The sequence below is a fragment of the Phalacrocorax aristotelis genome, chromosome 8 (genome assembly GCF_949628215.1).
Source record: "Phalacrocorax aristotelis chromosome 8, bGulAri2.1, whole genome shotgun sequence".
In the NCBI taxonomy this organism is placed as follows: Eukaryota; Metazoa; Chordata; class Aves; order Suliformes; family Phalacrocoracidae; genus Phalacrocorax; species Phalacrocorax aristotelis.
In genome coordinates this window covers 33,049,814-33,062,296 of record NC_134283.1, presented here as the reverse complement: position 1 = coordinate 33,062,296, position 12,483 = coordinate 33,049,814, and the positions used below count along the sequence as shown (strand labels likewise).

Genomic DNA, 12,483 nt, shown 5'->3' with positions numbered 1-12,483 from the left:
CACGGACCGGCCTCCCGGGAGCCAAGCGCGCACGCCTGCCCGCGGGCTGCGGGCGGCGGGGAGCGGTGGAAGATGCGGGGCAGCTGCCGGCGCTGCCCGGGCTCTCGGACTCAAGCGGCGGCCCCGCAGGGCTCTCGGCGCCCCTTCCCTGCGCTTCCCTCCCCGGCGCGGTGTGCGCGCGTCCTGCCGCGGGCCCCCCACGCGGGCGAGCGGCCGGCAGCCGCGCGTGTGCGCGCGGGTCCGTGTGCCGGGGCGAGCCGGCCGCGCGGGCAGCGGGCGGCGGGCGGGCGCAGTCCCTCCGCGGGCCGCAGGGTGGTGCTCCCGGCCAAGGCGGCGCCGAGCGGCTGCGGGCGGGGAGGTGCCCGAGCCCAGCCCAGCCCGGCCCTGCCCAGCCGAGCCCAGCCCAGCCGAGCGGAGCGGAGCGGAGCTCGGAGCTGTGCGGGACGCCAGCCGGACTCGGCGAGAGGGAGGGCGCCCGCCCGCCCGCCGCCCCGCCGCGCTGCTGCCGGGCGCCGCTTTCCGCGGAGGACTGCGCGGCCGATCCGCGAGACGGAGGCTGTCCGCCGCCCCGACATGGCGACCGCAAGGCAAGTGCTTTGTCTCTCTGCTTTCCTCTCCCTGCCGCACGCTCGCTCGCAGCCCATCCGCTACTCCGTAGCCGAGGAGGCGGAGAGCGGCTCCGTGGTAGCCAACGTGGCGGCGGACGCGGGGCTGACCCCGGCGCAGCTCGCGGATCGCCGCGCCCGCCTGGCCTCGGAGGACGGCCGGCAGCACTTTCGCTTAGACCGCGGCACCGGCCGCCTCGTAGTGGCGGACAGGCTGGACCGGGAGGAGCTGTGCGGACAGTCCCGTACCTGCACGCTCCCCTTCGAGCTCCTGCTCGCAAACCCCCTGCAGTTCTTTCGGGTCGAGGTGGCGGTGGAGGACATCAATGACCATTCGCCCGTTTTCCCGGAGGAGCGAGTCACTTTTAAGATCCTGGAAAGGAGCGACCCGGGCTCGCGTTTCCCGCTGGAGGGAGCTTGGGACCTCGATGTTGGCAGCAACAGCGTCCAGGCTTACAGTATCGCTCCCGAGAACGAATACTTTAGTGTCTCTTTTGGGATTCGAGTTAAGGGTGACAAATATGTTGAGTTGGTCTTGGAAAAGCCCCTAGACAGAGAGGAGCAGGCGGAGGTGTATTTCAGTGTCATCGCCATAGACGGCGGCTCTCCGCCCAGGACTGGGACCACCCAAATCCACATTATCGTTCTAGATGTAAATGACAACGCTCCCGTCTTCACAGAGGAGCGGTATGTGGGGCAGGTTTTGGAAAATGCCCCAGAGGGCTCTGTGGTTCTCAGCGTGGTGGCAACCGATCAGGACGAGGGAGTTAACGGGGACATCTCCTATCAGTTCAGCCAAGCGGTGGGCCAGAGCGACTCAGCGTTCACAATTGACCCCACAAGTGGTGAAATTAAACTGAGAAAGGCTCTGGACTTTGAGGCAGCAGAGAATCACGAGCTCAGCGTGCGGGCCACAGACGGCGGGGGCCTCTCGGCAATCTGCAAGGTGTTGGTGGAGGTGGTGGATGTGAACGACAACGCACCGGAGCTGGTGGTCAGTTCCTTCAGCAGCCCCCTCCCTGAGGATGCATTACCCGGGACAGTGGTCGCCCTCTTTGCTGTCAGGGACCGGGACGCTGGTGCCAATGGGAAGATCACGTGTGCCCTTGAAGACCAGCTGTCGTTCTCCTTGCGGCCAGCCTATAAGAATTACTACGAGCTGGTGACTGTGAGCACGCTGGACCGGGAGGAGACGGCTCGGTACATCCTCACCGTCACAGCAGCAGATGCGGGGTCACCTCCTCTCACGACCACCCAGACCTTCACGGTGGACATCTCCGACGTCAACGACAACGCCCCTGTCTTCAACCAGACATCGTACACCATGTTTGTGCGTGAGAACAATGTCCCCACAGTGCTCGTTGGAGCCGTCAGTGCCGCCGATGCCGACGTGGGGCCCAATGCCAAGGTGACCTACTCCCTGGCACCAGCCCACCCTGCAGAGCAGGCTCCCTGCTCCTGCATCTCTGTGAACTCTGAGAACGGGCACGTGTTTGTGCTGCAGCCTCTGGACTATGAGCAGGTGAGGCAGATCAAGGTCTTGGTGAGCGCCTCCGATGCGGGGTCTCCTCCTCTCAGTGCCAACGTCACCGTCCGCCTTGTTGTGGTGGATGAGAATGACAACGCGCCGCTGGTGCTGCACCCAGCCCAGGGCAGCAGCCCGCCATCCAGTGAGCTGGTGCCCATGTCGGCCGAGGCGGGGTACCTCATCACCAAAGTGGTGGCCGTTGATGCCGACTCAGGGCAGAACTCGTGGCTCTCGTACCACCTGCTGAGGGCCTCCGACCCCGGGCTCTTTGCAGTGGGCGCCCAAAGCGGGGAGGTGCGGCTGAGGAGGCCGGTGACAGAGAGGGACGCCGTGAAGCAGAAGCTCGTTGTGCTCGTGCGCGACAACGGGCAGCCACCTCTGTCGGCCACTGCGGCGCTGAGCGCACTCCTGCTCAAGGACTTCTCTGACATGCGCCTACCACACAGCAGCCTGGCCACAGAGGACGAGAGTGGCTCCCTGACAACCTATCTAATCATTTCATTGGTCTTCGTCTCACTCCTCTTCCTTGCATCCACGGCAGCCTTTGTCGCTCGCAAGCTGTGCAAGAGAAAGGAGCTGAAGGGTGGGCACGTGCTTTATGGTGCCGGCAACTTGCAGAGCAGCCTGGCTGATGCAGCTGCTGCAGGGACCCTGCCCCACGCCTACTGCTATGAGATCAGCCTCACCACGGGCTCGGGCAACAGCGAGTTCAAGTTCCTGAAGCCCGTCCTCCCCAGCCTGCCACCACAGCACTGTGGCATGGGCGGGGGCACTGACGATGAACAGGATTTCCCCCGTGGCCCTCTCGCCGTCGACATGGCGCCAGACAACCCCGGAACGCTCTCTGCCGAACAGTTCAACAGTCTTTCCTTTAACTAGCATGAAGTCAGCACAGCCAGAGGCTTCATGCCTCGCGATGGGAAGGGATCCGGGCTACAGCGTGTGGCAACAGTTCCTCTACACTAACTCTGCAGTTGCAATTGGTACCACCGATTCCCCTCAAATTCTAAGTCAGAAGAAAGGTTGTCTTCCCCTCCAAAGAAACAAGCCAACAAAAGACACTAAAGGCTCCCTCGCTCAGGCAATAACAGGTTTCAGCTCCGTTACAGCCACTTCTGAAATGCTTTGAGAGTGGGGTTAGTTCCAGGGGCCCCAGCTAAGGTCTTGCCTCACTTGCTGCCAGGCAAGACCGTGGATGGCTTATTCTGTGCTCTAATGCAATGACAAGGTTGGGCTGAAACGCACGCAGCCCTCCTCCCGGAGGAGCAGAAAAAGCAAAGGCAGTTGTGAGTACTGTATTGCAGTGGGGTGCCAGCACAGGGCTTGCTCTTCTCTGGGTTCTGGATGTCTCTGCCTGAGACGTTTGACCTCTGTGTGTTTTGCCTTCTGGTCACTACGTCTGTCCGGGCAGCCGTTGTGTGTCTGCACAGGCCACCACAAAGGCTGCCCACAGAAGCAGGGAGTTGCTCACACCCAGCCGCTGTGATGCACGCAGTTCCAGCTCATCAGGCAAGAAGGCTATTTTGAACCTTGGAGTGAGTACAGAAGTCTCACCTTCTCCAGGGGAGAGCAGCAAAACGCACAACAAGGTCTTCCTTTGGTCTGTAAGGGGGGGGGTGGGGGCTGGGCAGGCTGTCTCCTTGGGATTGCCTTGCAGCTGTGGCAGCGCTAACGATGTTGGGATAGTTGTAACTGTACAGAGTGGTGAAAACATGCCCATCGGCTTTGGGTGCATTGTACGAAAACTCCACGAGTCTCCTCAAAGTGCATTTTCTGAAGTGGAATAGAGATGAACTTGGAAAATGGCCATTGAGTTTGGTCTCATCCTTGTTGTTGCTGAATTGAGAGGCGGCTTCTTGGGGAGAGGGAAGCTGTCGCAATACGGTTTTCTGGGCTTGTGCTAGAGCATTGGCATTCTCCTTTTTGCCCTTTCTCCTTCTACTTTGCAAACTGTCTTTGAGCACTGTCTTACCTATTCCTCTGAAGAAGGACTGTCACCCCGTGTATAAGAATGGATTGTTTGAATGCAGGCAGTGTGGCACGGGATGTTCGGGAACCCTCGCGCTGTGTTGTGCTGCAGTTATAAACTGTACCGTTGTAAACCGGGATACCCTTGTGTGTAAAAGTGAAATAAAGAGAATGCATTGTGTGGAGGCAGTCTTTGTAGAGGCGTTCTTTCTGGGAAGGCTCTGTGAAATTTTTGAAACGACTGGGAGATTTTTTCTTGTTTTGTCCCTTGGCTGAAGGTGAAGTGGAGTGGGTTTAACAGAATGGTATCACAGAATGGTAGGGTTTGGAAGGGACCTCTAGAGATCATCTTGCCCGGCCCCGCTGCTTGAGGAGGTACACCTAGAGCAGGGTGCACATGAGTGCTTCCAGGTGGGTTTTGAATATTTCCAGAGGAGGACACTCCACAACCTTTCTGGGCAGCCTGTTCCACTGTTCTTTCACCCTCCCAGTAAAGAAGTTTTTTCTCATGTTTAGGTGGAACTTCCTGTGTTCCAACTTGTGCCCATTGCCCCTTGGCCTGTCATCAGGCACTATTGGAAAGAGCCTAGTCTCATCGTCCTGACACCCACCCTTTAGACATTTGTAAGTACGGACGAGATCCCCCCTCAGTCTTCTCTTCTCCAGGCTGAACAAACCCAAGTCTTTCAGCCTTTCCTCATAAGGGAGACACTCCAGTCTCCTGATCATCTTTGTAGCGCTCTGCTTGACTTGCTTGCGTAGTTGCCTGTCCTTCTTGAACTGGGGGGCCCAAAACCGGACACAGTACTCCACATGTGGTCTCACTAGGGCAGAGAAGAGGAGGAGGATAACCTCCCTCAACCTGCTGGCCACACTCCTTTTTATGCAACCCAGGATACTGTTGGCCGCCTCGGCCCCAACGGCACGGTGCTGCCTCATGGTCAGCTTGCTGTCCACCAGCACTGCTAGCTCCTTCTCAACACAGCGGCTTTCCAGCAGGTCAGCCCCCCACTTGTACTGGTGCATGGGGTTGTTCCTCTCCAGGTGCAGGACCTTGCACTTGCTTTTGTTGAACTTCATGGGGTTCCCCTTGGCCCACCTCTCCAGCCTGTCCAGGTCTTGTTGGATGGCAGCACAGCCTTCCGGCATATCAGCCACTCCTCCCAGCTAGGTATCATCAGCAAACTTGCTGAAGGTACACTCTGTTGCATCGTCCAGGTCACTGATGAATATATTAAACAGGACTGGACCCAGCACAGACCCCTGGGGAACACCGCTAGTAACTGGCCTCCATCCAGACTCTGCTCCATTGATCACGACCCTCTGAGTTCTGTTGTTGAGCCAGTTCTCTACCCACCTTAGTGTCCACTCATCCAACCCACACTTCCTTAGCTTGTCTATGAAGGTGCTATTGGTAGCTTCCTTGTGCCTGGAGGCGCGGCCGAGAGAGCATTCAGGCAAATTGTGGGGAGCGGGGATTTGCTGGCAGGCCTATATGGGTCTTCTGAGCCCTGAGCTTGTGGCTGCGACAGGGCCCAGTTAGATCGAGCTCAGGGGAAACTGGCCCCTACCCTAACAGGGGCCCTGGGGGTGCAAAGGCCTCTGCAGAGCAGTGCGGTGGGGGGAGTGACGGTTCCAGCTCCCCCTGCAGCTCTAGCTGCGGGGGCGGGCAAGGACGAAGGACCGCTGTGCGGCTCGCAGCCCCCTGGCGAGAGGGAAGCCAAGCCGGGGGGCGCCGCCGCTGCTGCCGCTCAGCCGTTGGAGTGGCCGGCCGGCAGGCGCGCCCACGCCTGAGCCTTGCTGCGAGCCTCCTCCGTCCGTCCTCAGCCTGCGATTCCCGAGCAGGCGGAGTGCCGAGCCGTGCCGTTCGGTACCTGCGTGCTGCCCCCGCAGAGGCTCCTGCCCGTCTGCTCAGGCCGGGGAAGGCGGCGCAGTCCCTCCGGGCTGAGCCTCCGCCCCACGCTGCCGTGGCAAACGCCTTGTGCTTGCCTCGCCGCCGTGCTTCTCGAAGGGCACGGACCGGCCTCCCGGGAGCCAAGCGCGCACGCCTGCCCGCGGGCTGCGGGCGGCGGGGAGCGGTGGAAGATGCGGGGCAGCTGCCGGCGCTGCCCGGGCTCTCGGACTCAAGCGGCGGCCCCGCAGGGCTCTCGGCGCCCCTTCCCTGCGCTTCCCTCCCCGGCGCGGTGTGCGCGCGTCCTGCCGCGGGCCCCCCACGCGGGCGAGCGGCCGGCAGCCGCGCGTGTGCGCGCGGGTCCGTGTGCCGGGGCGAGCCGGCCGCGCGGGCAGCGGGCGGCGGGCGGGCGCAGTCCCTCCGCGGGCCGCAGGGTGGTGCTCCCGGCCAAGGCGGCGCCGAGCGGCTGCGGGCGGGGAGGCGCCCGAGCCCAGCCCGGCCCTGCCCAGCCGAGCCCAGCCCAGCCGAGCGGAGCGGAGCGGAGCTCGGAGCTGTGCGGGACGCCAGCCGGACTCGGCGAGAGGGAGGGCGCCCGCCCGCCCGCCGCCCCGCCGCGCTGCTGCCGGGCGCCGCTTTCCGCGGAGGACTGCGCGGCCGATCCGCGAGACGGAGGCTGTCCGCCGCCCCGACATGGCGACCGCAAGGCAAGTGCTTTGTCTCTCTGCTTTCCTCTCCCTGCCGCACGCTCGCTCGCAGCCCATCCGCTACTCCGTAGCCGAGGAGGCGGAGAGCGGCTCCGTGGTAGCCAACGTGGCGGCGGACGCGGGGCTGACCCCGGCGCAGCTCGCGGATCGCCGCGCCCGCCTGGCCTCGGAGGACGGCCGGCAGCACTTTCGCTTAGACCGCGGCACCGGCCGCCTCGTAGTGGCGGACAGGCTGGACCGGGAGGAGCTGTGCGGACAGTCCCGTACCTGCACGCTCCCCTTCGAGCTCCTGCTCGCAAACCCCCTGCAGTTCTTTCGGGTCGAGGTGGCGGTGGAGGACATCAATGACCATTCGCCCGTTTTCCCGGAGGAACGAGTCACTTTTAAGATCCTGGAAACGAGCGACCCGGGCTCGCGTTTCCCGCTGGAGGGAGCTTGGGACCTCGATGTTGGCAGCAACAGCGTCCAGGCTTACAGTATCGCTCCCGAGAACGAATACTTTAGTGTCTCTTTTGGGAGTCGAGTTAAGGGTAAGAAGTATGTTGAGTTGGTCTTGGAAAAGCCCCTAGACAGAGAGGAGCAGGCGGAGGTGTATTTCAGTGTCATCGCCATAGACGGCGGCTCTCCGCCCAGGACTGGGACCACCCAAATCCACATTATTGTTCTAGATGTAAATGACAACGCTCCCGTCTTCACAGAGGAGGTGTACATTGGTCAGGTTTTGGAAAATGCCCCAGAGGGCTCTGTGGTTCTCAGCGTGGTGGCAACCGATCAGGATGAGGGAGTTAACGGGGACATCTCCTATCAGTTCAGCCAAGCGGTGGGCCAGAGCGACTCAGCGTTCACAATTGACCCCACAAGTGGTGAAATTAAACTGAGAAAGGCTCTGGACTTTGAGGCGGCAGAGAATCACGAGCTCAGCGTGCGGGCCACAGACGGCGGGGGCCTCTCGGCAATCTGCAAGGTGTTGGTGGAGGTGGTGGATGTGAACGACAACGCACCGGAGCTGGTGGTCAGTTCCTTCAGCAGCCCCCTCCCTGAGGATGCATTACCCGGGACAGTGGTCGCCCTCTTTGCTGTCAGGGACCGGGACGCTGGTGCCAATGGGAGGATCACGTGTGCCCTTGAAGACCAGCTGTCGTTCTCCTTGCGGCCAGCCTATAAGAATTACTACGAGCTGGTGACTGTGAGCACGCTGGACCGGGAGGAGACGGCTCGGTACATCCTCACCGTCACAGCAGCAGATGCGGGGTCACCTCCTCTCACGACCACCCAGACCTTCACGGTGGACATCTCCGACGTCAACGACAACGCCCCTGTCTTCAACCAGACATCGTACACCATGTTTGTGCGTGAGAACAATGTCCCCACAGTGCTCGTTGGAGCCGTCAGTGCTGCCGATGCCGACGTGGGGCCCAATGCCAAGGTGACCTACTCCCTGGCACCAGCCCACCCTGCAGAGCAGGCTCCCTGCTCCTGCATCTCTGTGAACTCTGAGAACGGGCACGTGTTTGTGCTGCAGCCTCTGGACTATGAGCAGGTGAGGCAGATCAAGGTCTTGGTGAGCGCCTCCGATGCGGGGTCTCCTCCTCTCAGTGCCAACGTCACCGTCCGCCTTGTTGTGGTGGATGAGAATGACAACGCGCCGCTGGTGCTGCACCCAGCCCAGGGCAGCAGCCCGCCATCCAGTGAGCTGGTGCCCATGTCGGCCGAGGCGGGGTACCTCATCACCAAAGTGGTGGCCGTCGATGCCGACTCAGGGCAGAACTCGTGGCTCTCGTACCACCTGCTGAGGGCCTCCGATCCCGGGCTCTTTGCAGTGGGCGCCCAAAGCGGGGAGGTGCGGCTGAGGAGGCCGGTGACAGAGAGGGACGCCATGAAGCAGAAGCTTGTTGTGCTCGTGCGCGACAACGGGCAGCCACCTCTGTCGGCCACTGCGGCGCTGAGCGCACTCCTGCTCAAGGACTTCTCTGACATGCGCCTACCACACAGCAGCCTGGCCACAGAGGACGAGAGTGGCTCCCTGACAACCTATCTAATCATTTCATTGGTCTTCGTCTCACTCCTCTTCCTCGCATCCACGGCAGCCTTTGTCGCTCGCAAGCTGTGCAAGAGAAAGGAGCTGAAGGGTGGGCACGTGCTTTATGGTGCCGGCAACTTGCAGAGCAGCCTGGCTGATGCAGCTGCTGCAGGGACCCTGCCCCACGCCTACTGCTATGAGATCAGCCTCACCACGGGCTCGGGCAACAGCGAGTTCAAGTTCCTGAAGCCCGTCCTCCCCAGCCTGCCACCACAGCACTGTGGCATGGGCGGGGGCACTGACGATGAACAGGATTTCCCCCGTGGCCCTCTCGCCGTCGACATGGCGCCAGACAACCCCGGAACGCTCTCTGCCGAACAGTTCAACAGTCTTTCCTTTAACTAGCATGAAGTCAGCACAGCCAGAGGCTTCATGCCTCACGATGGGAAGGGATCCGGGCTACAACGTGTGGCAACACTTCCTCTAGACTAACTCTGCAGTTGCAATTGGTACCACCGATTCCCCTCAAATTCTAAGTCAGAAGAAAGGTTGTCTTCCCCTCCAAAGAAACAAGCCAACAGAAGACACTAAAGGCTCCCTCGCTCAGGCAATAACAGGTTTCAGCTCCGTTACAGCCACTTCTGAAATGCTTTGAGAGTGGGGTTAGTTCCAGGGGCCCCAGCTAAGGTCTTGCCTCACTTGCTGCCAGGCAAGACCGTGGACGGCTTATTCTGTGCTCTAATGCAATGACAAGGTTGGGCTGAAACGCACGCAGCCCTCCTCCCGGAGGAGCAGAAAAAGCAAAGGCAGTTGTGAGTACTGTATTGCAGTGGGGTGCCAGCACAGGGCTCGCTCTTCTCTGGGTTCTGGATGTCTCTGCCTGAGACGTTTGACCTCTGTGTGTTTTGCCTTCTGGTCACTACGTCTGTCCGGGCAGCCGTTGTGTGTCTGCACAGGCCACCACAAAGGCTGCCCACAGAAGCAGGGAGTTGCTCACACCCAGCTGCTGTGATGCACGCAGTTCCAGCTCATCAGGCAAGAAGGCTATTTTGAACCTTGGAGTGAGTACAGAAGTCTCACCTTCTCCAGGGGAGAGCAGCAAAACGCACAACAAGGTCTTCCTTTGGTCTGTAAGGGGGGGGGGGGGGGGCTGGGCAGGCTGTCTCCTTGGGATTGCCTTGCAGCTGTGGCAGCGCTAACGATGTTGGGATAGTTGTAACTGTACAGAGTGGTGAAAACATGCCCATCGGCTTTGGGTGCATTGTACGAAAACTCCACGAGTCTCCTCAAAGTGCATTTTCTGAAGTGGAATAGAGATGAACTTGGAAAATGGCCATTGAGTTTGGTCTCATCCTTGTTGTTGCTGAATTGAGAGGCGGCTTCTTGGGGAGAGGGAAGCTGTCGCAATACGGTTTTCTGGGCTTGTGCTAGAGCATTGGCATTCTCCTTTTTGCCCTTTCTCCTTCTACTTTGCAAACTGTCTTTGAGCACTGTCTTACCTATTCCTCTGAAGAAGGACTGTCACCCCGTGTATAAGAATGGATTGTTTGAATGCAGGCAGTGTGGCACGGGATGTTCGGGAACCCTCGCGCTGTGTTGTGCTGCAGTTATAAACTGTACCGTTGTAAACCGGGATACCCTTGTGTGTAAAAGTGAAATAAAGAGAATGCATTGTGTGGAGGCAGTCTTTGTAGAGGCGTTCTTTCTGGGAAGGCTCTGTGAAATTTTTGAAACGACTGGGAGATTTTTTCTTGTTTTGTCCCTTGGCTGAAGGTGAAGTGGAGTGGGTTTAACAGAATGGTATCACAGAATGGTAGGGTTTGGAAGGGACCTCTAGAGATCATCTTGCCCGGCCCCGCTGCTTGAGGAGGTACACCTAGAGCAGGGTGCACATGAGTGCTTCCAGGTGGGTTTTGAATATTTCCAGAGGAGGACACTCCACAACCTTTCTGGGCAGCCTGTTCCACTGTTCTTTCACCCTCCCAGTAAAGAAGTTTTTTCTCATGTTTAGGTGGAACTTCCTGTGTTCCAACTTGTGCCCATTGCCCCTTGGCCTGTCGTCAGGCACTATTGAAAAGAGCCTAGTCTCATCGTCCTGACACCCACCCTTTAGACATTTGTAAGTACGGACGAGATCCCCCCTCAGTCTTCTCTTCTCCAGGCTGAACAAACCCAAGTCTTTCAGCCTTTCCTCATAAGGGAGACACTCCAGTCTCCTGATCATCTTTGTAGCGCTCTGCTTGACTTGCTTGCGTAGTTGCCTGTCCTTCTTGAACTGGGGGGGCCCAAAACCGGACACAGTACTCCACATGTGGTCTCACTAGGGCAGAGAAGAGGAGGAGGATAACCTCCCTCAACCTGCTGGCCACACCTCCTTTTTATGCAACCCAGGATACTGTTGGCCGCCTCAGCCCCAAGGGCACGGTGCTGCCTCATGGTCAGCTTGCTGTCCACCAGCACTGCTAGCTCCTTCTCACAACAGCGGCTTTCCAGCAGGTCAGCCCCCCCACTTGTACTGGTGCATGGGGGTTGTTCCTCTCCAGGTGCAGGACCTTGCACTTGCTTTTGTTGAACTTCATGGGGTTCCCCTTGGCCCACCTCTCCAGCCTGTCCAGGTCTTGTTGGATGGCAGCACAGCCTTCCGGTATATCAGCCACTCCTCCCAGCTAGGTATCATCAGCAAACTTGCTGAAGGTACACTCTGTTGCATCGTCCAGGTCACTGATGAATATATTAAACAGGACTGGACCCAGCACAGACCCCTGGGGAACACCGCTAGTAACTGGCCTCCATCCAGACTCTGCTCCATTGATCACGACCCTCTGAGTTCTGTTGTTGAGCCAGTTCTCTACCCACCTTAGTGTCCACTCATCCAACCCACACTTCCTTAGCTTGTCTATGAAGGTGCTATTGGTAGCTTCCTTGTGCCTGGAGGCGCGGCCGAGAGAGCATTCAGGCAAATTGTGGGGAGCGGGGATTTGCTGGCAGGCCTATATGGGTCTTCTGAGCCCTGAGCTTGTGGCTGCGACAGGGCCCAGTTAGATCGAGCTCAGGGGAAACTGGCCCCTACCCTAATAGGGGCCCTGGGGGTGCAAAGGCCTCTGCAGAGCAGTGCGGTGGGGGGAGTGACGGTTCCAGCTCCCCCTGCAGCTCTAGCTGCGGGGGCGGGCAAGGACGAAGGACCGCTGTGCGGCTCGCAGCCCCCTGGCGAGAGGGAAGCCAAGCCGGGGGGCGCCGCCGCTGCTGCCGCTCAGCCGTTGGAGTGGCCGGCCGGCAGGCGCGCCCACGCCTGAGCCTTGCTGCGAGCCTCCTCCGTCCGTCCTCAGCCTGCGATTCCCGAGCAGGCGGAGTGCCGAGCCGTACCGTTCGTTACCTGCGTGCTGCCCCCGCAGAGGCTCCTGCCCGTCTGCTCAGGCCGGGGAAGGCGGCGCAGTCCCTCCGGGCTGAGCCTCCGCCCCACGCTGCCGTGGCAAACGCCTTGTGCTTGCCTCGCCGCCGTGCTTCTCGAAGGGCACGGACCGGCCTCCCGGGAGCCAAGCGCGCACGCCTGCCCGCGGGCTGCGGGCGGCGGGGAGCGGTGGAAGATGCGGGGCAGCTGCCGGCGCTGCCCGGGCTCTCGGACTCAAGCGGCGGCCCCGCAGGGCTCTCGGCGCCCCTTCCCTGCGCTTCCCTCCCCGGCGCGGTGTGCGCGCGTCCTGCCGCGGGCCCCCCCACGCGGGCGAGCGGCCGGCAGCCGCGCGTGTGCGCGCGGGTCCGTGTGCCGGGGC

General features: G+C 60.5%; 2 protein-coding genes across 2 annotated transcripts; both read left to right on the top strand.

The window, feature by feature from the left end:
• Window positions 1–389: 389 nt before the first annotated feature.
• Window positions 390–4,286, top strand: LOC142061366 (protocadherin beta-15-like). The gene has a single exon (XM_075102311.1). The coding sequence runs from the start codon at window positions 574–576 to the stop codon at window positions 3,010–3,012; it is 2,439 nt and encodes an 812-aa protein (XP_074958412.1). The 5' UTR covers window positions 390–573; the 3' UTR covers window positions 3,013–4,286.
• Window positions 4,287–6,405: 2,119 nt separating this feature from the next.
• LOC142061365 (protocadherin beta-15-like) lies at window positions 6,406–10,396 on the top strand. Its single transcript, XM_075102310.1, has one exon. It carries the CDS (start codon window positions 6,683–6,685, stop codon window positions 9,119–9,121), a length of 2,439 nt encoding a protein of 812 aa, XP_074958411.1. The 5' UTR covers window positions 6,406–6,682; the 3' UTR covers window positions 9,122–10,396.
• Window positions 10,397–12,483: the final 2,087 nt, after the last annotated feature.

Coding starts and splice junctions, on each gene's coding strand:
- LOC142061366 (XM_075102311.1), top strand. CDS start 574: ATGGCGACCGCAAGGCAAGTGCTTTGTCTCTCTGCTTTCCTCTCCCTG.
- LOC142061365 (XM_075102310.1), top strand. CDS start 6,683: ATGGCGACCGCAAGGCAAGTGCTTTGTCTCTCTGCTTTCCTCTCCCTG.